Raw genomic sequence first — 25562 nt, 5'->3', positions numbered from 1 at the left:
GACCGGCCACATTTTTAACTTCCCTATGCATATGTCCTGTAGTCAGTTGTAAAATATGAACTCTCGCTTTTGTGTTCTAAATTGTTCCACACTCCAAAAGGGCTAAAAAGCAAATTCTGTTATCTAAGGGTCCTTCAAAAAGCTCCAAATTGTCTAAACCAACTACTTATTTGCAGCATTTTGAAGAAAACTTTGGTCACAGAGTTGTCTTGTGGGACAAGGACATTTTTTTACATAAATGTCCTTTTAATAGATGTCTGACAGATAGTAACATTTCTTTTTAATCAACAACATAATCAGTTGTCAAACTCTGTATATTATTATATGGATGCTATCTAGGGTCATAATAAAAATGGAGCTAGTTGGCTCATATTTCTTATTAGTGTTTTACTGAATAAAATAATGCTATGGAATATTTTTTTATCATTCTCCTTTCCTCTAAGTTATGGTCCTTCGGTCATTCTTGAATAGATTGCCTTTATTGCACTTGGAATAATAAGTTAATATTCACTCAACAGTTCATTTCATATTATGACTAAAACATTTAATAACTCCAGAAGAAGCCATGTTATAGTATAAGCCATGTAAGCTTAAAACCTAATTAAAAAGGGTTACAACTTAATAGTAATTATAATAATCCTACCTTTATGTCTTGCCAAATAACGCCCAAGAAGAATGATTGAACACAGTGTTACAAAAACCACTACGGCTACAATTCCTCCTATTAGAGCGTGATCAGGTGATGCTGGTCCAGCCAAAGCATTTGGGTCTACAAAAAAAGAAAGAGCAGTATGTTAGCAAAGGAAATTACTAAAATATATTATAGTGCAAATATTTTGGTAGTTCAATGAGAAAATAATACTATGTCATGAAAATGGAAATAAATGTAATTTTCCTAAAATATTGTGTAGTGTTGACAGACTATTTAAATAGAAAATCAGGTCTAAGCTGTTTTATTGAAAAATAAAAAGAATTGAGAATTAGAGATCAGACAGAATCAGTAGAAAAGTATATGAATAATACATCATTTATACAGTGTTTTTCTCTGTGGGACACACCTTATACATTCACATAATCTCAATGCAATTGCTGTAGAAAATGTCCTACTCTTAGTGATAAAGCATAATCTCTACCAAGTTACTCTATAACGGGTTTAAAAAAAGGCAATGCACAACACGTATTGCATACTTTTTTTTGTAAATTGACAATATGATTCCAAATTCTGGATTCTCCATATTAAAAAAAGAAGGAAAGCAAAACATAATAAAATATTAAATTAGATTTCAGTCCAAGCTATTATTTTATTACTAGTGGCAAATTAAAAAATATTTTGGGAACTATCATTATTATGTTACCAGTGGCAAGTGAAAGGATATTTTGGGAACATGATGCATAATTCGGTTATTTTCTTTCTATTATTTTCTTCCTGATAGATTAAATCAATTACTTTTATATTTAATTATGTTAGAGATTGCACTTAAAACTAATTAAAAAATAAACTATAACACAGTATAATCTTGTAAGTAAGCAATTATTTTGGAACATAGAATTGCAAAATTGTTCAAGTTTCACAAAAAAAAAAACGTATTTAGTTTAGAATGTTTATACATAAATTATTGACATTTAATGCATTATTTTTTTACGAATGTGACGATACATGTTAAAAGATCTACAAATATAAATACTGAATATGTTGGACGTTCAGGTAAATTAAATTGTTCCCCCACTTAAAAAAAATGTTTCTATACAACTACAATGATTCATAATCAGTGAATATGTTAATTGACATGATACATGCAGATTCATTAAGCAAATAATCAAATAAATAAATAGCACATCTAAATAAATGATGTTTGCCACAGGACTAGCTAAGAAATGTGCACCTGGCATGAGCAAACACAGTTCAATTTTCAGAATCAGTTCAAGGAAGTTACTGCAAGATTTATGTCAATATCAATCACAAGAAAATTAAAAAATGGTTATTCTTATTTTTTATTTTTTACCTTGTAGATGAAAATAGGAAAAGTAACTGGACTGAAACTGCACACAGAACAGTTACTTTGTTTACTGTAATTGATTTGAATGACAAAACTCCCCCCCCCCACACACACACACAACTATCCTTATTTGAAGGGGTCAATCTGGACTTGAGTATTTACTTGACAGGGCTTGCCATTGTCATTGTGTTATCAAAATATCTACTGAACAGCAGAAAAGCTAAAACAACAAACTGCTAATTAGGGAGAGGCAGGTTAGGGTAATGAAGTCTGCTATATACTCGTTCCCTTTTCAGTACAATCTACAATTTTCAGACTTTAAATACAGGAAAAAGATTGATTTGATATGCATAAATAAGCATTTTATATTACAAAGTCTCAAAGTGTTTACTGTCCCTTAACAAATATTTAAGGGCAATTCCAATATATACTATTTATATAAAGCTAATGGAACACAACCATTGTTGATACATTAGTAGTATCTGTATATTGTCTGGGGCATGCTATCATTTTAAATGCAGTTGGCTCAATATCTACCCCTAATTTAAATTTACTTTCCCAGGGTAAGAGCAATGTTCTTCTTAAAGTTATTTCTATTTGATTTTTTCTATACAATGAATGGTAAAGGAGCATTGCAATTTATATATTACTCATGTTCACTACAGGGGAAAATCACTATATTTAAATGATGCCTTGTGATGCAGTAATCAACCAAAGACAGAGACACTATTGGAATCTTTGAACTTGGTACTCACAGAGAGGAAATACCTTTTCTGGTGCAATAGGGGCAGCATGAGTCCTCTCACTTGCCCAGCAAACTGCCCATGACAAACAGGATTACTTTAGGGACCATCCTGCAGTCAATTTTAGAAGACATCTGCACATCATCAGACATCATCAGGCTTGTAAAGTCATCAGCTGAAGTAAAAATGTCTGGGTGATGACTGAATTAGCAGATTGCCTTACCTATTACTTCACAAGCATGAAAATCCAGTACTGTAGAGTCATCTCATTTATTAATATTTTGGCCTGTAGTCATACTTCAGGATGGCTTCAGATGACTAGTCTGGAGTCATTGATTACTTCAGATTGACTCTAGGAATATCATGCTTTTTGACAAGGGTGACCATTGGCTCTACCAGGTGCTGGATATTCCATTGAAACTGGATGATGCAGCAAGTACATTGATGGGATACTTTTTTAAAAAAAAAGTTAAAAACTTAATTAAAAGAAAGAAACTTCCTAACATGGGAAAATAACATAAAGAATACATTTCATAACTTTTTTATAGCTATGAAACATAGTATCCAGCACCTGAAAGAACCACTGGTTAGTTTTCTGGGCAACTGTGATGACCCAGCCAGCTTCTACATCACTAGATAGGTGTTTTCTGCTTGAACGTATTATGTTTGAAAATGACTATTGTGTCCGTGTGTTTGAATGATTCTTTGAGGCATAATTTCTTAATTTTATTTTAGTAAATTGATATTTTCTTACAATAAAGTCAAAGAGAAACAACATTATAATTTCCTTTTTTCATGTTAGATGTTCAAATGTTACATTTCATAGGAAATAATTACATCTGAAAAATGGTAAACATTTATCATTGCACAAGTAATTGCTTCTGCAATCAAACCCACTATTCTCATGAAACCAATGGTGCAAGAGCTGTGCTTGTCAATTTCACTGATGAGAGAGACGTTAAGAAGCAGCATTCCACTGGTTCAAAAAGGGACAGTCAACACCAGAATTTTTGTTGTTTAAAAACATAGATATTCCCTTTATTACCCATTAACCAGTTTTGCATAACCAACAGAGTTATAATAATACACGTTTTACCTTTATAATTATCTTGTATCTAAGCCTCTGCAAACTGCCCCCTTATTTCAGTTCTTTTGAAAGACTTGCATTTTAACAGATCAGTGCTGACTCCTAGGTAACTTCACGTGCATGAGCTCAATGTTATCTATATGACATCCATGAACTAATGCCCTCTAGTGGTGAAAAAATGTCAAAATGCATTCAGAAAAGAGGCGTCATTCAAGGTCTAAGAAATTAGCATATGAGCCTTCCTAGGGTTAGCTTTCATTTAAGAATACCAAGAGAACAAAGCAAAATTGGTGATAAAAGTAAATTGGAAAGTTGTTTAAAATGACATGCCCTATCTGAATCATGAACATTTATTTTGGACTTGACTGTCCCTTTAACTCACAGTTGTAGGCTTAATGCTTCCGCTACTTGATAATGGAGCCCAATATTTGAAATGATTAACAAATATGCAAAAACTTTTGCAAATCCATTAAAATAATAGTATTATTGTTATTATTGTTATTAATAATATTAATAAAACAAGATCTTCATGTCAAAATTTTATCATGTGGTAAATATAACATGCAGAACTATAATATTCAAGGTGTTGGGATGGCTGGTTAAGGGCATTATAAAATAGCAACCCAGCTAAAGAATATATAATGCCTCTTTAAATGTATTATAATTACCTACATTTATGATACAAATATTAGAGCAACACTATAATATTCAATGATCATAGTAACAAAAACAGTACATGAACAAGAGGTTTTGGGTAAAGTACACACTAAATAAATATATCTGGTCAACTTCCACATAAATAAAATTTATTTTAATAACACTTTTGATATTACTTTGAGGAAATTCATGTCAGACACAGACATGCTGCATATGATAAGGCCCTCGTAGTAATATATTCTATTAAATATTGTATATTGAAAAACAGGATAGTGTTAACCTCATGTATTTTAAGTTCATACATATGCATCTAATCTGAAATTTAACACATTCCAAAATAATAGAATATAGTATGAAGAACACAGGTAGTAGTTTTTGTACTGCAGATAAATAACCTGTAAATAACTATTTGTATTTTGTAAAAAAAGAAATTAAAAAAAATCATTCTGCACGTTGCATTTACTTCCTAGCAACTGTTTTAACCAATTTATCATGAGATAAAACTTTAATGAAAATAAAAAAAAAAACAGTGGAAAAAATATTTTGCCTTTTTTGACATCTCTTGATTTATTTTACTTTCTATTCCAATATGAACCAAGTAGACCTCACAAAAATATAGCTTATTAAATAGAACACAAACTAAAAGTAAAATTGCTGTGCTTTGCAGGTCAGCAACGTAAGGGCTAAATTACAAGTGGAGCGCAATCATTTTGCGGCCGAACGATAAGGGGTATATCACAAGGGTTTGCGCTCATCGGGCTTACCGCTGGTATTACAAGTTGGGCGTAAATGTGATCACTTGAGCGCAAACGCGATTTACACTAGAATCTTTACTGCGACTTCAGAGCTGTGGTTAACTATTTCGCAAAAATAAAAAGTTGTACAAAAATATATTACAAAGTACACTTACACTCATAATAACACTGTCTATTAAAAAATTGTTTAAAAAAAATATTGCACACAAAAGTTAAAAGGGCTCACAAATATGAGGTCTCAGGTATTAGAAAAAAAAAGTTGTTAAGGGATTTTAACATAGAGATACATACAAATACAAGTCTAAAGATGTATATGTATGCATATATATATGTCTTTATATATGTCTATATATGTGTACATATAGTGTGTATTTACTGTAAACATTTCCTATTCCAATGTAATGCACATAGCAGAATATGTTCTCTATATATAATCCTGTATACATTCTATATAATTATATATATATATATATATATATATATATATATATATATATATATATATATATATATATATATATATATAGAGAGAGAGAGAGAGAGAGAGAGAGAGAGAGAGAGAGAGAGAGAGAGAGAGAGAGAGAGAGAGAGAGATAAAAATAGACAAAGTGCACTCCTAACTTCACTGGTAAAGCCTTCGGTGCAGCAAACAAAATGCACACATTAAAGTGGATATTATAGTAAGTCCTTTGAAGTGCGCTTTTTTCTACAGGATATACAGTGGGGCAAAAAAGTATTTAGTCAGCCACCAATTGTGCAAGTTCTCCCACTTAAGAAGATGAGAGAGGCCTGTTATTTTCATCATAGGTATACCTCAACTATGAGAGACAAAATGTGGAAACAAATCCAGACAATCACATTGTCTGATTTGGAAAGAATTTATTTGCATATTATGGTGGAAAATAAGTATTTGGTCACCTACAAACAAGCAAGATTTCTGGCTCTCATAGACCTGTATCTTCTTCCTTAAGAGGCTCCTATGTCCTCCACTCATTACCTGTATTATTGGCACCTGTTTGAACTTGTTATCAGTATAAAAGACACCTGTCCACAACCTCAAACAGTCACACTCCAAACTCCACTATGGTGAAGATCAAAGAGCTGTCGAAGGACACCAGAAACAAAATTGTAGACCTGCACCAGGCTGGGAAGACTGAATCTGCAATAGGCAAGCAGCTTGGTGTGAGGAAATCAACTGTGGGAGCAATAATTAGAAAATGGAAGACATACAAGACCACTGATAATCTCCCTCGATCTGGGGCTCCACGCAAGATCTCACCCCGTGGGGTCAAAATGATCACAAGAACAGTGAGCAAACATCCCAGAACCACACGGGGGGACCTAGTGAATGACCTGCAGAGAGCTGGGACCAACGTAACAAAGGCTACCATCAGTAACACACTATGCCGCCAGGGACTCAAATCCTGCAGTGCCAGATTGGTTTCTCCCTGCTTAAGCCAGTACATGTCCGGGCCCATCTGAAGTATGCTAGAGAGCATTTGGATGATCCAGAAGCGGATTGGGAGAATGTCATATGGTCAGATGAAACCAAAGTAGAACTGTTTGGTAGAACCACAACTTGTCGTGTTTGGAGGAGAGAGAATGCTGAGTTGCAACCAAAGAACACCATACCTACTGTGAAGCATGGGGGTGGCAACATCATGCTTTGGGGCTGTTTCTCTGCAAAGGGAACAGGACGACTGATCCCTGTACATGAAAGAATGAATGGGGCCATGTATCATGAGATTTTGACTGCAAACCTCCTTCCATCAGCAAGGGCATTGAAGATGAAACGTGGCTGGGTCTTTCAGCATGACAATGATCCCAAACACACTGCCCGGGCAATGAAGGAGTGGCTTCGTAAGAAGCATTTCAAGGTCCTGGAGTGGCCTAGCCAGTCTCCAGATCTCAACCCCATAGAAAACCTTTGGAGGGAGTTGACAGTCCGTGTTACCCAGTGACAGCCCCAAAACATCACTGCTCTAAAGGAGATCTGCATGCAGGAATGGGCCAACATTCCAGCAACAGTATGTGACAACCTTGTGAAGACTTACAGAAAACGTTTGACCTCTGTCATTGCCAACAAATGATATATATATAACAAAGTATTGAGATTAACTTTTGATATTGACTAAATACTTATTTTCCACCATAATTGGCAAATAAATTCTTTCCAAATCAGACAATGTGATTGTCTGGATTTGTTTCCACATTTTGTCTCTCATAGTTGAGGTATACCTATGATGAAAATTACAGGCCTCTCTCATCTTCTTAAGTGAGAGGACTTGCACAATTGGTGGCTGACTAAATACTTTTTTGTTCCACTGTATATATATATATATATATATATATATATATATATATATATATATATATATATATGTATATATATATATATATATATATATATAGGATACATTATCCCCAAAACGTTACACTTTGTATCACAGTAAAGATTTTTGACCACTAAGTACAAGTATATATATATATATATATATATATATATATATATATATATATATATATATATATATATATATACAGTGGGGAAAAAAGTATTTAGTCAGCCACCAATTGTGCAAGTTCTCCCACTTAAGAAGATGAGAGAGGCCTGTAATTTTCATTATAGGTATACCTCAACTATGAGAGACAAAATGTGGAAACAAATCCAGACAATCACATTGTCTGATTTGGAAAGAATTTATTTGCAAATTATGGTGGAAAATAAGTATTTAGTCACCTACAAACAAGCAAGATTTCTGTCTCTCACATACCTGTATATTCTTCTTTAAGATGCTCCTCTGTCCTCCACTCATTACCTGTATTAACTTGTTTGAACTTGTTATTAGTATAAAAGACACCTGTCCACAACCTCAAACAGTCACACTCCAAACTCCACTATGGTGAAGATCAAAGAGCTGTCGAAGGACACCAGAAACAAAATTGTAGACCTGCACCAGGCTGGGAAGACTGAATCTGCAATAGGCAAGCAGCTTGGTGTGAAGAAATCAACTGTGGGAGCAATAATTAGAAAATGGAAGACATACAAGACCACTGATAATCTCCCTTGATCTGGGGCTCCACGCAAGATCTCACCCCGTGGGGTCAAAATGATCACAAGAACAGTGAGCAAACATCCCAGAACCACACGGGGGGACCTAGTGAATGACCTGCAGAGAGCTGGGACCAATGTAACAAAGGCTACCATCAGTAACACACTACGCCGCCAGGGACTCAAATCCTGCAGTGCCAGATGGGTTTCTCCCTGCTTAAGCCAGTACATAACCGGGCCCATCTGAAGTATGCTAAAGAGCATTTGGATGATCCAGAAGTGGATTGGGAGAATGTCATATGGTCAGATGAAACCAAAGTAGAACTGTTTGGTAGAACCACAACTTGTCGTGTTTGGAGGAGAGAGAATGCTGAGTTGCAAACAAAGAACACCATACCTATTGTGAAGCATGGGGTTGGCAACATCATGCTTTGGGGCTGTTTCTCTGCAAAGGGAACAGGACGACTGATCCCTGTACATGAAAGAATGAATGGGGCCATGTATCATGAGATTTTGACTGTAAACCTCCTTCCATCAGCAAGGGCATTGAAGATGAAACGTGGCTGGGTCTTTCAGCATGACAATGATCCCAAACACACTGCCCGGGCAATGAAGGAGTGGCTTCGTAAGAAGCATTTCAAGGTCCTGGAGTGGCCTAGCCAGTCTCCAGATCTCAACCCCATAGAAAACCTTTGGAGGGAGTTGACAGTCCGTGTTACCCAGTGACAGCCCCAAAACATCACTGCTCTAAAGGAGATCTGCATGCAGGAATGGGCCAACATTCCAGCAACAGTATGTGACAACCTTGTGAAGACTTACAGAAAACGTTTGACCTCTGTCATTGCCAACAAATGATATATAACAAAGTATAGAGATTAACTTTTGATATTGACTAAATACTTATTTTCCACCATAATTGGCAAATAAATTCTTTCCAAATCAGACAATGTGATTGTCTGGATTTGTTTCCACATTTTGTCTCTCATAGTTGAGGTATACCTATGATGAAAATTACAGGCCTCTCTCATCTTCTTAAGTGGGAGAACTTGCACAATTGGTGGCTGACTAAATACTTTTTTTCCCCACTGTATGGGGCCCATTTATCAAAGGGCTTGTGGACCTGATCCGACACTGCAGATCAGGTCCGCAAGACCTTGCTAAATTCGGAGAGCAATACGCTCTCCGCATTTAGCATTGCACCAGCAGCTCACAAGAGCTGCTGGTGCAACGCCACCCCCTGCTGACTCGCGGCCAATCGGCCGCCAGCAGGGAGCTGTCAATCAACACTGCAGAAACACGGCCCTTCAAGCTCCGTACGGAGCTTGATAAATGGGCCTGTATATATGTATATATATATATATATATATATATATATATATATATATATATATACAGGTATACCCCGCTCATACAGCGGGTTAGGGACCGGAGCCCCGCTGTAAAGTTAAAACCACCTTAAAGTGAAACAAGGACAGTTTTAGCTTTCTTTTCACTTGCCAGTGTGTTTAGAAACTTAAAAACATGTTTGAACTAACATATATTAGGAGTGCAATAGTGCTACGTTTAGTTTACCACTAGCACAGCACAGTAATCAATTAGTATTCAATAAATACTGTACCTGTAAAATAGTGATAATTACTGTAGTAAAATTTGCCAGATTATAACACTGAGACCCAGATTGCAATGCAATGCTGTAAACAGAGTGAACTGCACATAACAAAATGGTGCCAGTCACTTTTCTCACAATCTCACAAAGATTACAGCACTGTTTCAAAATCCTTGGAGGTTGAACTTCAGCTCCACAAAGCGATGTATAAGCGAAGCACTGTAAAGTGAGGTATACCTATATATATATATATATATATATATATATATATATATATAAAGTCTTCACAAACTGGAACACACTCTCCGGGTTTTCAATCACCTTTAATAAAGTGTCACGTATATATATATATATATATATATATATATATATATATATATATTGTAACATAATGCCATCAGATATATATGGAAATATGTATTTATGAATAAATAGTACATATTCTGCTATGTGAAGAACATTGTGATATACTAAGCTTTTTGAGAGGGTTTGCGCACATCGGATAAGCGCTAGTGCAAAAACAGTTTACTTAAAACTTGTAATATGAGCGCAACCCGACGTGGGCGAGTAGGAGCATTAAATACTGCTCCATTAATAATCTGACCCTATATAGCATAATTAAAAATGTGTTATTGCTGTAATCCCCAATCTAATATCTCTTTTATATTCCAAATTCACTACTAAAACAACATGAAAATGAACCCCATAAATAACAATTTCTTTATACGGATTCCCAAAGCAAACAAAGTTGTGGAAACTATTGGTATTACAGCCACCAAAATCCCCCACTCACCATTCATATATATATATATATATATATATATATATATATATATATATATATATATATATATATATATATATTGCTAGTTTATTGATAAGAAGCCCAAAAAACTTTTTAAACTAGAACAAAAAGACAATTGGAACAATATCTCTTTCCTCTTGTGATAATGCAAGTTCCTTTTTTAGTTACATGCTGGTTAGAATTATTTCACACAGTTGCTCCCTATATAGCACAAAAACATGTATTGTTAATTCTCAAATATTGGAAATTTATAAAGATTGAAGCAATTTAATTAACAGGGAGTTGATCCTTATTTAAATTAATTTCAGCAAATATAATTTGTCGAAATAATAATTGCATGGGTAATTTTTACTGTCTGTATTTGTGCTTGTAGTAGCTTTATTCAAATATCATCCAATCATAAATATTTCTGAAATTGCTCATGAGCAAAGCTGTAAAATATATGATTCTTTGTATTATCACAGGCTAGATAACCATAAACCTGTGACTAAATTTATGATAAGTACAAAATAAGGAGATTTCACTTGTGCTAGTCAATCGAAGCTTGAACAGTCACCAAACATTTTCATAAAGATACAAATTATATTACTTCCACTTAAATGAATTCATTCAGGAAGAATATGCTTATGTTACTCTTTTAGAAATGTATCCATCTGATAGCTGTAAATTGTTGTGTGTTGTTGTAATAGTTATATAATTTGCTTTTTCTTTAGGGTGTCTTGGTAGGCAGTGTTGTAAAATGGTTCATTTATTTTATGGTGTATATTTTTTTCAGAGCAATGGAAGTTAAATTATTTATTTAAGGACACATTTTTAGTTTTCTGGCATGCAGACTATGTGATTGTACTATTCTTTTGAGAGTAGCCAAGTATCGAACACTGAAACAGATTGCTAACTTTTACAGGGAGGTAGAAAAAATAAGAATAGATTCTTGGGAGTCTGCCAAAATATGTCACTCTTTTGAGGTTACATCTTGGCAACTCTGTGTTAATGTACTTCAGAGTACAATGAAACTTAAATACAAAATAAATTGTCTCAAACAGCTTACACATAACAGAGACACAAGCAGAGAGAGTACAGCAACACTTTACTACTGAACATAAGAATTTTAGCAATATTATTGGCATAAATAAGAAAAGGGAATGAGGTTTTTTCAGTTTTATGTTAATTAAATCATACAGGGAGTTACTAAATTATATTTTCTAATCCAAACTATACCACTACCAGGCAACAGTGTTCCTCCATGGTCCATTCTAAACAGTAAGTACAAACGGGACAACATTTAAATTAAACTTCAGCGGGGTGCAGAAGCTCACTACAATTGTTAAACATCAAAGTTACACAGGAGGCTGCACTCCTTAAAAATGTTAAAAAATAAATTTATTTAAAATGTTAAAATATTTTTACTTTTTTAATGAGTGTAGAAGCCTGTAATTTTAATAAATTAATTTAACAGCATTTTTTACACACACACACACACACACACACACACACACACACACACACACACACACACATATATATATATATATATATATATATATATATATATATATATATATATATATATATATACTGTATGTATATTTACTGTGGCCCTTCTCACTGTATTTATTACAGTCATACAAATAATGGTTTGGGGATACTAATTTAGTTCATATTTATTTTCTCATAAACAGCATTAGAAAAAGTACCTAAGCAGACAAATCTAAATATATGTAGGCAAATATTTTTGGATACGGATACAGACACAGTTATTCAAAGATACACAAACACATGCACACACAAGCGCATCCACATGCACTCTCAAATACAAAAGTATAGTTTTTCATGTAAACTTCTTTTTAATTATATTTATTGAAGTTAAAAAATAAATACAGCTACAATTACAAGCAATATGTATATATATATATATATATATATATAAATATATATATATATATATATATATATATATATGATATATAAAATAACCTCAGCATTTTATTTTATTGTTATAGTTATAAAACATGCTATTCCCACTTAGAATATAAGGACACTCTCACTCCTCTAGTGAAGGTATGATTGTACTGTATATAATTACTCACTTCACTTTTTGAAGTAGCCATTTGGAATAGAAGCAGACAATTTAAAGGGACAGTCTAAACCCAATACATTATTTTGATGACTTATTGTTACATACCAGAGAAGCATCCTGGTCCCACATCAGTAAGCTTGTAATAAGTACATGAAACATTTGAATATTCATTGTTTGTTAGCAGTGGAAAATTACCACCAAGTTCCCCCCACCTATTGTTCCCCCCACCAATTGCATGTATATTTTAGTATGTTAAGTTTCTCAATCATGATTGACACTTAAATATATTTTCCTACTCACACATGCTGATTTGTGCATGTACAATTTGAAATAGCTAACTGAAAAAATATTAGGTCTGGTAGGTCTGGTCTGGTAAGGGGAGTGGTTAGTCTGCAAGGTCCGTGGGGGAAGAAACTCCCTCCCTCCCTTCAAGTAGAACTTAGGTTATGTAGCAGCTTGGCGGGGGGCTTTCCTAGGGGATAGCAGTTAGCAGTTTTGGGTACCTCCTGGATGACCAGGAGAGAGGTTGGTGGGTAATGAGTTGCATAATGGAGAGTATATGACTGCTTCGGGCAAGCCCTGTGTTTGGGGTTTAAATGTTGATTGATGATTACTGGTTAATGTTCATAAATAAAAGCTGCAGCCTTTGTACCCCATTTTTTGGTGTTGTGTTTTTTATTAAGTAAGTACTGAGTGGAAGGGTCAAAGAAAACAGCCAATTGGACAAGAAGAAAGCTGTGGAGTTTGGGGGCAATTTTCCACTGCTAACAAACAATGATTGTTTAAAAAAAACTTCTTACAAGCTTATATATGTGGAACCCATTGCAAGATGCTTAACAATAATAAAAAAAAAAATAAGTATTGGGTCTAGACTGTCTCTTTAAATATTGGCAAAAACTTAACTAAAATGAATAAGGTCTATGAAATGTATTTTCCTTAATGTGCATTAAGGCATCTCTTGGACCTTACTATCATAACATAAGATAATTATGAGAGAAAAAATATATAATAGAATGATGTAAATCATATCCCAAATTGGAAAACATACATAATATATAGAAGCTTCTCACCATTCTGTTTCCCTCTAATGATTATTAGGTAACATTTGAACCTCCAATCTCCAATCATTGATCAGAAGAAGGATAACTAAATATTATGAAAATGTATTGGACCTGGTATTAGATAGACTGATTATTACACTTAGAGCACCACCGCTGGTATTTGATCATTCACTATTAACTTTGGTTGGTGGGGTAACTGTTTGTTGCTTATAACCAGGTATATGTTATATATTTTTCAATATATCGTGATATTAAAAACTAACAAGAATTAAAACAGACTATCAAAGTGACAATTAATAAGTATATTCCCACCATACCATTAACATATATTATGCATAAAACACAGTCTGTAGGGTACATGTCTAGACATATAGCACCAGATATCTTAATATTCCATTGAATATTCCAGGAGAAGAATGATATTACCCAGGCTTTACCAGAGTGGAGTCAAATTAAAGGAAGAAATGGCATGCATGAGCCCAATGAGCCATTAAAGATAATATAATTTTACAACTAAAATATATTAAATATACAGCAATATATAATTATATAATTTTGTGTAGAACGCCAGGACAGGTTGATACATAGTAGCTGTTAGCAGATGTTGTTTATACTGCATACTAAAGAAATGCAAATACCCACATATAGAATAGAATATAACAATTTATAGCTTTTATAATAATGATTAAGTGCTAGATTACAGTCAGTACAGTCAGTATTTAGAACTCCAGCTTAATTGTAAATACTGCTAGAAGTAAGATTTTTACACGTACAGATTAGCATGCATTGAAAGTAATTATTTTGCGCAAGAGCGAAACCTGATGTGCTCTATCTTTAGGACTTCGGAATCCGTGAAGCTGGATTTAAAAAAACGATCTCTTATCACTCGCATCCTAACATGACTGCGTTTAACTAAATGTTCTAACCCAACACGAGTTATGAATATTTTACATTCCAATGTTCTTCACGAAGATGAAAATGTGCTATTTATATTTAAATATATATTTCTAAATATCTGATTTTTTTTGGAAATATATATCTATACACACACACACACACACACACATATATATATATATATATATATATATATATATATATATATATATATATACATAGTGAAGATTGGATTAGCCGTATTAGTCTAATAGATAAGGTGCTCAAATACCAGAGTATTGCAGTATGCAGTGATACATTTTTTATTGGACTAACATAATATTTCAAAGACCAACTTTTGAGAGTTTTCCTCCCTTCCTCAGGACTAAACCAATACTGATCAATCTGATATAGAAACACACTACACACAACAGATGGAAGGGAGGGAGGGGTGTGAGAGGGGTGTCATAAATAGCAGAGAATGTGTCTGAAGAAAAATATAGTTGAGAATAGCCAGAAATATCAAATAAGCAAAGGAGAGTAAATAAGCAAGATGAGAGGAAAAACAAAGGGAAAAAATGGGGGGGGGGGCATGGCATGCACAAATAGAGATACAATAATGAATGAAAACAAATGGATATGATAAAGGTGAAATGAGAATGTAGAGAAAAATAAACCAATAAAAGAATATAAGATGAGAGATTATAAACAGTTTTGGTAGTTTGTGAGAAAGCCAGAGTCTACATTAAGTCCTTCATTTCTGGTGTTGAAATGTGTGATCATTTTCGTCTCAAACGTCTTTCGTTCATGAGAGTCTTTGAAATTCTCTTTAAGAACTTTAATCCTGAGGTTTAGGATGGAGTGACCAGTCTGGGTGAAGTGATGACCAACAGGGGAACAATATTCGTTTTCTTACAGAAAACCCACAGACAGGTACAGCTACCTCCACAATTCCAGCTTCCATCCCAATCACACCAAACAAGGTATCATCTACAGCCAGGCTATCAGATATCACCACATTTGATCTGACATAAAAGACATAGATCAGCACCTGAGTACACTGTCAGAGGCATTTAGGCAAAAGGGCTACAAGGAAAGGACAATATCTAAAAACACCACAGGAAAGGCTCTTACAATACAAAGAATAGGAAAACAAAACAAGAACCCCTCTAGTAGTCACTTACAACCCTACTCTGGAAGGAGTACACAAAATTATTAAGAACTACAACCACTAATTTCAGAGGACCCCACACTCAAAAAAATATTTCCTGAACCCCCCCATACTAGCATTCAAACAACCGCCTAACCTGAGACAGAAATTGGAGCAAATTAACCACAGAACAGAAGCTTACACTGCACGATGCAACAAATCTCTCTGCAATCTGTGTCAACATATATGTGACAACAACACAGCCAGACACAATAACACATAATACAATATTAAAGGATCTTATTTGTACCCATCTCCTAATGTGGTGTACATGATACAGTGTACAGCGTGTGACAGAGGTTGCTACATTGGAGAAACTGGCATAAGGCTGCATCTCAGAATTAATCTACACAGACACTCAATCAAGAACCACAAAGAAAATGAATATTGTACCCCTGTTGGTTATCACTTCACCCAGACTGGCCACTCCATCCTAAACCTCAGGATTAAAGTTCTTAAAGGGAATTTCAAACACTCTCATGAATGAAAGACTTTTGAGATGAAAATTATCACACATTTCAACACCAGAAATGAAGGACTTAATGTAGACTCTGGCTTTCTCACACACTACCAAAACGTTTTATAATCTCTCATCTTATTATCTTATATTGGTTTCTTTTTCTCTACATTCTCGTTTCACCTTTATCATATCCATGTGTTTCCATTCATTATTGTAGCTCTACCCATGCATGCCATGCCCCACCCCTATTTTTTCCTTTTGTTTTTCCTCCCATCTTGCTTATTTACTCTCCTTTGCTTATTTACTCTTTCTGGCTATTCTCAGCTATATTCTTCTTCAGACACATCCTCTGCTATTTATGACACCCCTCTTACCCTCCTCCCTCCCTTCCATCTGTTGTGTATAGTGTGTTACTATATCAGATTGATCAGTATTGCTTTAGACCTGAGGAAGGGAGGAAAACTCTTGAAAGCTTGTCTTGTCAGTCAAATAAAAAAGGTATCACTGCATACTGCAATACTCTGGTATTTGAGCATCATATATATATATATATATATATATATATACACATTATATATATATATATATATATATATATATATATATATATATATATATATATATATATATATATATATATATATATGTGTGTGTATGTGTGTGTGTATGCATATGAATATATATTTAAAAATACATAGAACAGTTTATAGTATGTGAAGAACATTGGAATATAAGATATTTACAGTAAATACATTGTTAAATATTAATATTGAATACAAAAATAAAAATTATTTTTCTTGTTTTCAAAAAATTATTCTGTGTGTGTTTATATCTGTATGTATATACACATGTGTACATATATAAATGTATATATATATATATATATATATATATATATATATATATATGTAGATATATATATGCACACACGCACACATACATACACATATATATATATATATATATATATATATATATATATATATATATATATATATATATATATATAATTTAGCTAAGTAGATGAAGGGCACTCTCAGGACTTGTAGAATAGGTAACAATGTAATCTTTATTTTCCAAAATTAGTGATAACTCAAACAATGTCGACGTTTTGGCCCATTCAAAGGCCTTCTTCAAGACAGAATTTTATCAATTTCAGTGCACGTAGCACAATGATATTCACAGGGCTCCCAGTGCCTAGCAACGTTGAAGAAGGCCTTTGAATGGGCCGAAACGTCGACATTGTTTGAGTTATCACTACTTTTGGAAAATAAAGATTACATTGTTACCTATTCTACAAGTCCTGAGAGTGCCCTTCATCTACTTAGCTAACTTGTACATTATTCTGAGGATTGCACCTGGGCCATGGTTGCACATGAGTGGAAGGAGTGCTAGGCTACCCGCTATTATATATATATATATATATATATATATATATATATATATATATATATATATATATATATATATATATAAATATTTTAGTCATCTCCATTCAAACACCTTATCATATATCACAAACCATAGACCTTTGAACCTTTATAACTTTTTTATTAAAATTCATATGAATATTTTTTATCAGATAGTGTTTATATGAATATAACTGTATTTTTAAATGTATTTATGTTGTGTTTAGTGCACATTTTTTTTAACCCTTTGCCCTTTAACCCCAACTGTTTTTTAGCCCTAAGAACATACGTCAAAGCTTTAGGTAATCATGAGAGTATTAGTTGATCAATTAGCCTACTCCCATTTCAGTACATGACCATACAGCTTTAAAACACTTTTGAGGAATTTGGCTAAAATTAGAGCAAATCTACCCAAAGCTATTGCACTAGGGACCTCAACTGGAGCTTCCCAATCAGTAAGTCCCCAAGCTCAGGAACTACAGCTTTCTCAGGGTTAAATGTAAATCTAGTTTTGCCAGACTTTTAGTATCACATCTGCTAAGACCAATTAAGGACAGTCCAGAGTAAATTACAGGAAAATATGGTAAATAAATAATGTATTTAGCATTTATTGCGCTTATTTAAACATTTTATATTAGAATCTCAAAGTATTTTATGACAATTAAGAACTTTCTTTTGATTTATGTTCTCTTTATTTAAAATTGATAATGCAAGATGCATTTTTTTGTAAAAGCCTTATAATTCCAATGTTTGTATAAAGCTAAAAGAAAAATAAAATGCTACTGTAGCATCACATCAAAATTGAAAAAAGGATTTTGCAATCATAACAAAATATTATAAAACCAAAGCAATCATAGTATTGGTCTTAGGAAGGAAAAAGTAATAATAGAAAAGTGAATAGACTTTCAAGATAGTCAGGGAAACTGTTCATCAGCAATGGTGCAGCTGGTGTTGGAGTAGATATTTGTGTGATTCAATTTGTATTTTATTTTTCCACTATCAAGGGTCTTTAACCCATAAATAAATGTCTCTGAATTTCCAAAATAAAACTAAATGTTTGTCTATTGGTGTAGATTAATTCTTGTAAAAATGGAAATAATATATATATATATATATATATATATATATATATATATATATATATATATATATATATATATATATATATATAATATATAATTATATATATATATATATAATTATATTGCACACATTATATAAAAAAAGAAGCAAGATAAAGACATAAAAGATAGAGCTGTTAGATATACACACCACAAAAGAATATTTCAACTTTATTTTTTAATAGTGAATGTGAATATTTTAATAAAAGTTAGATTGCTCTTGCTTGGCAGAAAATAAAATAAAAGCAACCCACAGTCACTTAAATTTATGATTCATCTTCTTTTCAATTTGACAATTGCTTCATGCTATGCCTTTGAGGAGGTGGAATTTAATGAATAGACGATAGTCTGGGTGGTTGTGAATGGAAAGTTTTATTAGATTTATGAGCACATTTAACTTCTAATTAAAAACATTGACAGTAAAATGCAAAGCTAAATCTTTCTAATTTAGATTTCTCAGGGAATTGAAAAATCATGTAGAGAAATATTTTAGTTAGTACTATATCTTGATATGATAAAAAAGATATTCCTTGGGTTATTAATCAATGCCTATTCAAATAAAAAATGATTTATTAAATGTTAGGTTCTCAAATATTATCTACCAATGCCATTATCAGCCTATCTAGTCATCATAACAATACTGACACTAAGGGCTCCATGTACTAAGCAGTCAGCGAGCTACCCGCAACAAATCTCGCGCCCAAACTCGCAAACTGATATGTACAAAGCCGTCAATTATGTAAAAACTCGCATCTTTAAAATTGCGAGCGTACTTATCCGCCATACCTCGCTACCTCTCCATTTTTTACTGTAATTAGACACATTTGACCACCAACTCGCCAAAAACGAATGTACTAAAAAATCTATTTGTCCGCTCGCGTCAATTTCCGCTCCCACCTCGTTATTTTTGCCTCGCCACCTTTTAGGTGGCGGGCAAGGTACAAAACAATAGGAAAGTCACTCTAGACGCCAGTCTAGACATATATAAAAGGCAGTAATATCAGCATTGTACTTACATTGTTCATTTCAGCAGCTATGGAGAGAATTCTGTTTTTGTTTATTCTCCGTTTGATGCGAATCCGGGCTAGAAGACAGAATACTGGAAATGTAGCTAATCGATTGGTTAGAAGAAGGAGAGTTCGAGTCCCCCGTGTATTCCTTCCACGGGTTGGTTTGCACGGCCTTTCTGACCGAGAGATCATACAAAGATTCCGGCTTGATCGTGAATCGATATTACACCTGTATCGAGAGATTGAAGATCATTTGGAGCCGATGACTGCTCGTTCACAAGCTATTCCGGGACTTCTCAAACTATTAGCGGCATTGCATTTTTTTGCAACAGGCTCCTTTCAGGCAGTTTCTAGCGTCATTATTGGAATGAGTCAATCTGCTTTTTCACGCCACTTATCCAAAGTAATAGGGGCTATGATGGTTATTTTTCATCGATATGTTTGTTTGCCATCTACCCCTGAAGAATGGCAATCTATCAAGTCAAATTTCTATAGGATGGCTGGGATGCCCAATGTCCTAGGTGCCATAGACTGTACCCATGTTGCTGTAAGACCACTTCAAGCTCGTGAGGAGATCTATAGGAATCGAAAGCATTTCCATTCCTTGAATGTCCAGATGGTCTGTGACCCCCACATGAGGATTATCAGTGTCCGTTCTAACTTTCCTGGATCCTGTCATGATTCTTACATTTTAAGGCAGACTGGGTTATACCGGAAGTTCGAGGAGGGAAATATGCCTGACGGATGGCTTCTAGGTAAGCATAACTGGCGTCTAATATGTCTCTCATTTCAATGTACCAAAATTGCGCCCAATTTGTCGACTGTAATCTGTATAGTTTAATTGTATTGTATAGTTCTGAATCTTTATAATTATTCTTATATTAATATTTATATTTATTATATCTTCTATTAGGAGATGGAGGGTACTCATGTACAGAATGGCTGTTGACTCCCTATAACAACCCACAGACCAGAAGTCAAGTACGTTTCAATGAAGCTCACCGATCTACCAGGGGGATTACTGAGAGGACTTTCGGTCTTTTGAAAATGCGGTTTCGATGTCTTGATCGTTCTGGTGGTGCTATGCAGTATGCACCAGAGAAAGTTGCCAAAATTATATTGGTTTGCTGCATACTGCACAATATTGCAATTAAAAGAGGCTGTCCATTAGAAGATGAAGATCCAATAGATACTGATGATTTACCAGAAGAAATATGTGTCGAACAAGCTAATAGGCGTGGAAATGCAACAAGGGACATGGTTTCAGAACAATATTTTGTGTTTGAGGATTAAAGTTTCAGTTGATCAATAAAAAACTTTCTTTATTAACTTGTCTCCATTTTTTTTTAAGAGTTAAGGTTATTAAAAATCACTCATGATAAACAGTTAAATACATAACAGTTGTTGATCTTCAATTATCAAAGGTTTCAAATAAATAAAGTTTATGATCAAAGTTATTACAGACAATATATTATAGGTAATACATTGTCTTTGTGACATCACACTAGTGTCTACAGCTGCTCTCACTCTTTTACATATGTGATTATTGTAATGTAATCCCTCCATAGCTGATGCTAATTCATTATTGTGTCATTGAATTGTAGCTGTAACAAGCGACAGTATATTCAACAGTGCTTTATGTTATCAGATTGGATTTTTGAGTTAAAAAAGACTTGCTAATTTTATTTGTTTTATTCTAACCTCTATTTTTAACAGCTACTAGGTTTTCCCATATTCAAATAAATACCTTAAGGGCTTACTCTTAGCACTTATTTTCTTAACCTTTATAATATATTTTTGCATTCAAGATTTGTTAAAAGAATAGTGGCATATAGAAAATAATGGCAAAATAAATTATTTTATTACAAAATTATAATCTTTAAACATTATATATTAACAATTGTAAACCAAAGTAACTTGTTATACATATAAACACATCTGAAAAAAAAGGAAATGTTTAGAAACCAAATAACAATTGTAAACCAAAATAAATTCTAATACATATAAACACATATGAAACAAAGAAAATGTTTAGAAACAAAATAACAATTGTAAACCAAACAACATTTTAATACATATAAACACATCTTAAAAAAATTAAATGTTTAGAAACAAAATAAAAATTGTAAACCAAATTAAATTTTAATACATAAAAACACATCTGAAACAAATAAAAAAATGTTTAGAAACAATAACTATTGTAAACCAAAGTATAAATGTTAATACATACACATCTGAAACAAAGAAAATGTTTAGAAACAAAATAACAATTGTAAAACAAAGTAAATTTTAATACATATCAACACATCTGAAACAAAGAAAATGTATATGAAACAAATATCATTTGTAATAACTATAAACATCGATATTTACAAACCTTCATAAAATACATTAATCTACATATACATTATATTTTTCTCTATTTTTCGGGGATACATATCTGGATCAATGCGCTAATGATTGACATAACGATTAATCACGTCATCGTCAAACATGTCGCGTCCTGAACCTTTTGGTGCTGGAGAATTGGTGATATTAGTTTATGCCATGGATAAATATTTCCCTAAACGGATTGGTGGTGTGAGGGGAGTGAGACAGGAATGCCGAGACAAAATTATATACGAGATGCTGAGAAGAATGCATCGTATTTCAAAAATTAAAAGAACAAGACGACAGTGTCTTAGAAAATATAGTGATTTGAAGAGAAGAGAACCGAAGTACTATAAATCGATTCGAAGATTGATAAGGACATGTAAGTTTCAAAATTATATATGAAATAATTTTTAATAATATAAAAAAAGGGTTTATTTTTGAACTGCGTCATCATTGACGAATCCAGGAAAATAATATTTCCTGACTGTTACTTTGACTATATTAGTATATACAATTGCAAAAAGTTACAAAAGTTAGCATGCAGAACTGAGTTAGTAGATTAAAATTTAACTATATAACTATATACACTTAAAAGGTTAGAAAACTTAGCATACAAAAATGAGTTAGTAGAGTAAAATATAACTATATTAGTATATAACATTGAAACATGCAGAACTGAGTTAGTAGAATAAAATATAAATATATTACTATATAACATTGAAACATGTTAGAAAAGTAAGCATGCAGCATAATTATTTCAATTTTTTTTATTAAATTTTTTTCTTATATATATGTTTATAGATATGAGAAGTAGGAGAATGAAGTGTGCACACCCACCACGCTACTTAAGGTCAATGTTGGTGCAAACACCCAGAAGTGAAGCTCTTTCTCCACCTTTGCCAATAACACTATTGGATATTGAATTATCTCCAAATCCATATGCAATTTGTCATAAAGAGACACAGACAGGTAATGACTTATTATTTAAATTTTAAATCATATATTTTAGGTTTTGGCTTAAAAAGTTTTAGCATGCAATATTAATCAAGTTGCTAATTTACTTCTATTATCATTTTTTTCCTCATTTACTTTCTATTTTTATTTGAAAAAGAGGGCATCTAAGCTAAGGAGCCAGCCAATTTTTGGTTGAGCACCATGGACAGCACTCTTTGATTGGTTCTGTCCAATTATTATTAAGTACAACACAGTTGGTTCACCAAAAATGGGCTGGCATCTAAACTTAGATTCTTGCTTTTCAAATAAAGATACAAAAAGAATGAAGTAAAATATAAAGTTTATTTAAATTGCATGCACTATCTGAATCATGAAACTTAGAAATTGGTTTCTATGTCACTTGTAATGATTATTATTATTATTGTTTTAAATAATATATACAAGGTTTTTGATTTAATAGTTTTCTATCTTTGTAATTTCGTTCATAGATATTACCATGGAAGAAATGGAAACTAGTATGGAAATGGAAGAATTTCAAAATCCAGATAGTGTGACAATATTTGAAGCATTAACTTCAGATGATACTCAACCAAGGATAGAAGTTTTACCAACAATGATGGTAGATAAAGGTATGTTTCATACTCAGTAATCTTAAATCTAAGAAAATACAAGTTTTAACTAATACATATATTGTATATTTCAAATAGGAGTTGGCTCAGATGAAAGCTTTAAAGGAGTGGACATAAGTGTAGAAGCTAATATAGTAGATAACGTAGATAACAGCACATCAGGAGGTAATATTTGTGATGAAAAACCCTATCATACATTGAATATGTATATGACAATTGAATTAAATTTTGCTTTTCATTTATTTTTCTACAGATTTATCTTCAACATCAACTATTGAGACTGCAGACAAAAGTACTCAGAGTTGTCTAGAAGATCATGTCAAACAAAAAATTTCTAAAATTAGGGCAACTTTGGCAATGTTAATGGAGCAAGTAGATTTTTTATACCGTAAATATGTAATTTGATTTCATTTTTTGTTTTGTCATGATTAATAACTGAGAAAAAGTTTTGTGTTGAAGAATCAAAAGTGAGTTTGAATTTATGTAAATAAACTTTTTTTTTGGCCATAAAAAAATTTGTCTTTATTAAATAATAACATTTTAAACTTAAAGGGACACTGTATCCAAATTTTATCTTTTGTGATTCAGATAGAGCATGCAATTTTAAGCAACTTTCAAATGTACTCCTATGATCAAATTTGCATGCTCTATCTGAATCACAAAAGAAAAAATTTGAGTACAGTGTCCCTTAAAAATACACAAACAATAACTTTGTACACAATATACAGAGTAAAAAAATTAACAGTGACTAACATTTTAAACTTAAAGGGACACTGTATCCAAATTTTATCTTTTGTGATTCAGATCGAGCATGCAATTTTAAGCAACTTTCAAATGTACTCCTATGATCAAATTTGCATGCTCTATCTGAATCACAAAAGAAAAAATTTGAGTACAGTGTCCCTTAAAAATACACAAACAATAACTTTGTACACAATATACAGAGTAAAAAAATTAACAGTGACTAACATTTTAAACTTAAAGGGACACTGTATCCAAATTTTATCTTTTGTGATTCAGATAGAGCATGCAATTTTAAGCAACTTTCAAATGTACTCCTATGATCAAATTTGCATGCTCTATCTGAATCACAAAAGAAAAAATTTGAGTACAGTGTCCCTTAAAAATACACAAACAATAACTTTGTACACAATATACAGAGTAAAAAAATTAACAGTGACTAGATAATAAAAAATGTTCACTCCAGACGTTGCCTCTTTGGGTCTGTTGTCGCCTCCCTTTCACTGACAATAGCCAACAGAGATTGTAATGTCCTTTCGCTGATGCTCAAAGCTCTGTTAATTTGATGGTTTTTCTCTTCATCCATCTGCCTCTGCCACTGGAACATCTCTCTTTGCAGCTGTAATTTCTGCATCTCTATCTCATTCCTTTGCCTTTCGATTTCCACATTTTTTTCTGACAGAGCAGCCCAGCGTTCAATATTAGTGTTAATAATATTCAGCATTTCTCTGTGGTCCTCTCTGTATTGCCTTGCCAGTGTCAACATTTCCCTCAATGCAACATCGCCAAATTGTCCTTCTGCCGGTGTATTGTCAATATTTACACCACCTGTTTGCAGTTCAATTGGTGGTGCCTGTGTTTCAACAGGTTCCTCAATGTTTTCTGGTGTGTGAATTTCATCCGGTTGCGCATCTCCCAAATCTTCAAGAATATCCGGAG

General features: G+C 33.0%; 1 protein-coding gene across 1 annotated transcript in view; it reads right to left on the bottom strand.

Moving 5' to 3' along the window:
* The window catches only part of CADM2 (cell adhesion molecule 2), a 798115-nt gene that overhangs the window by 33345 nt on the left and 739208 nt on the right, over positions 1–25562 (bottom strand). Inside the window, exon 8 of the mRNA XM_053705198.1 lies at positions 644–769. Within this exon, the coding sequence (XP_053561173.1) occupies positions 644–769 (126 nt within the window). The remainder of the gene's footprint in view (positions 1–643; positions 770–25562) is intronic.

The sequence above is a fragment of the Bombina bombina genome, chromosome 3 (assembly GCF_027579735.1).
Source record: "Bombina bombina isolate aBomBom1 chromosome 3, aBomBom1.pri, whole genome shotgun sequence".
In the NCBI taxonomy this organism is placed as follows: Eukaryota; Metazoa; Chordata; class Amphibia; order Anura; family Bombinatoridae; genus Bombina; species Bombina bombina.
This window is presented reverse-complemented; position numbering and strand designations above follow the sequence as displayed.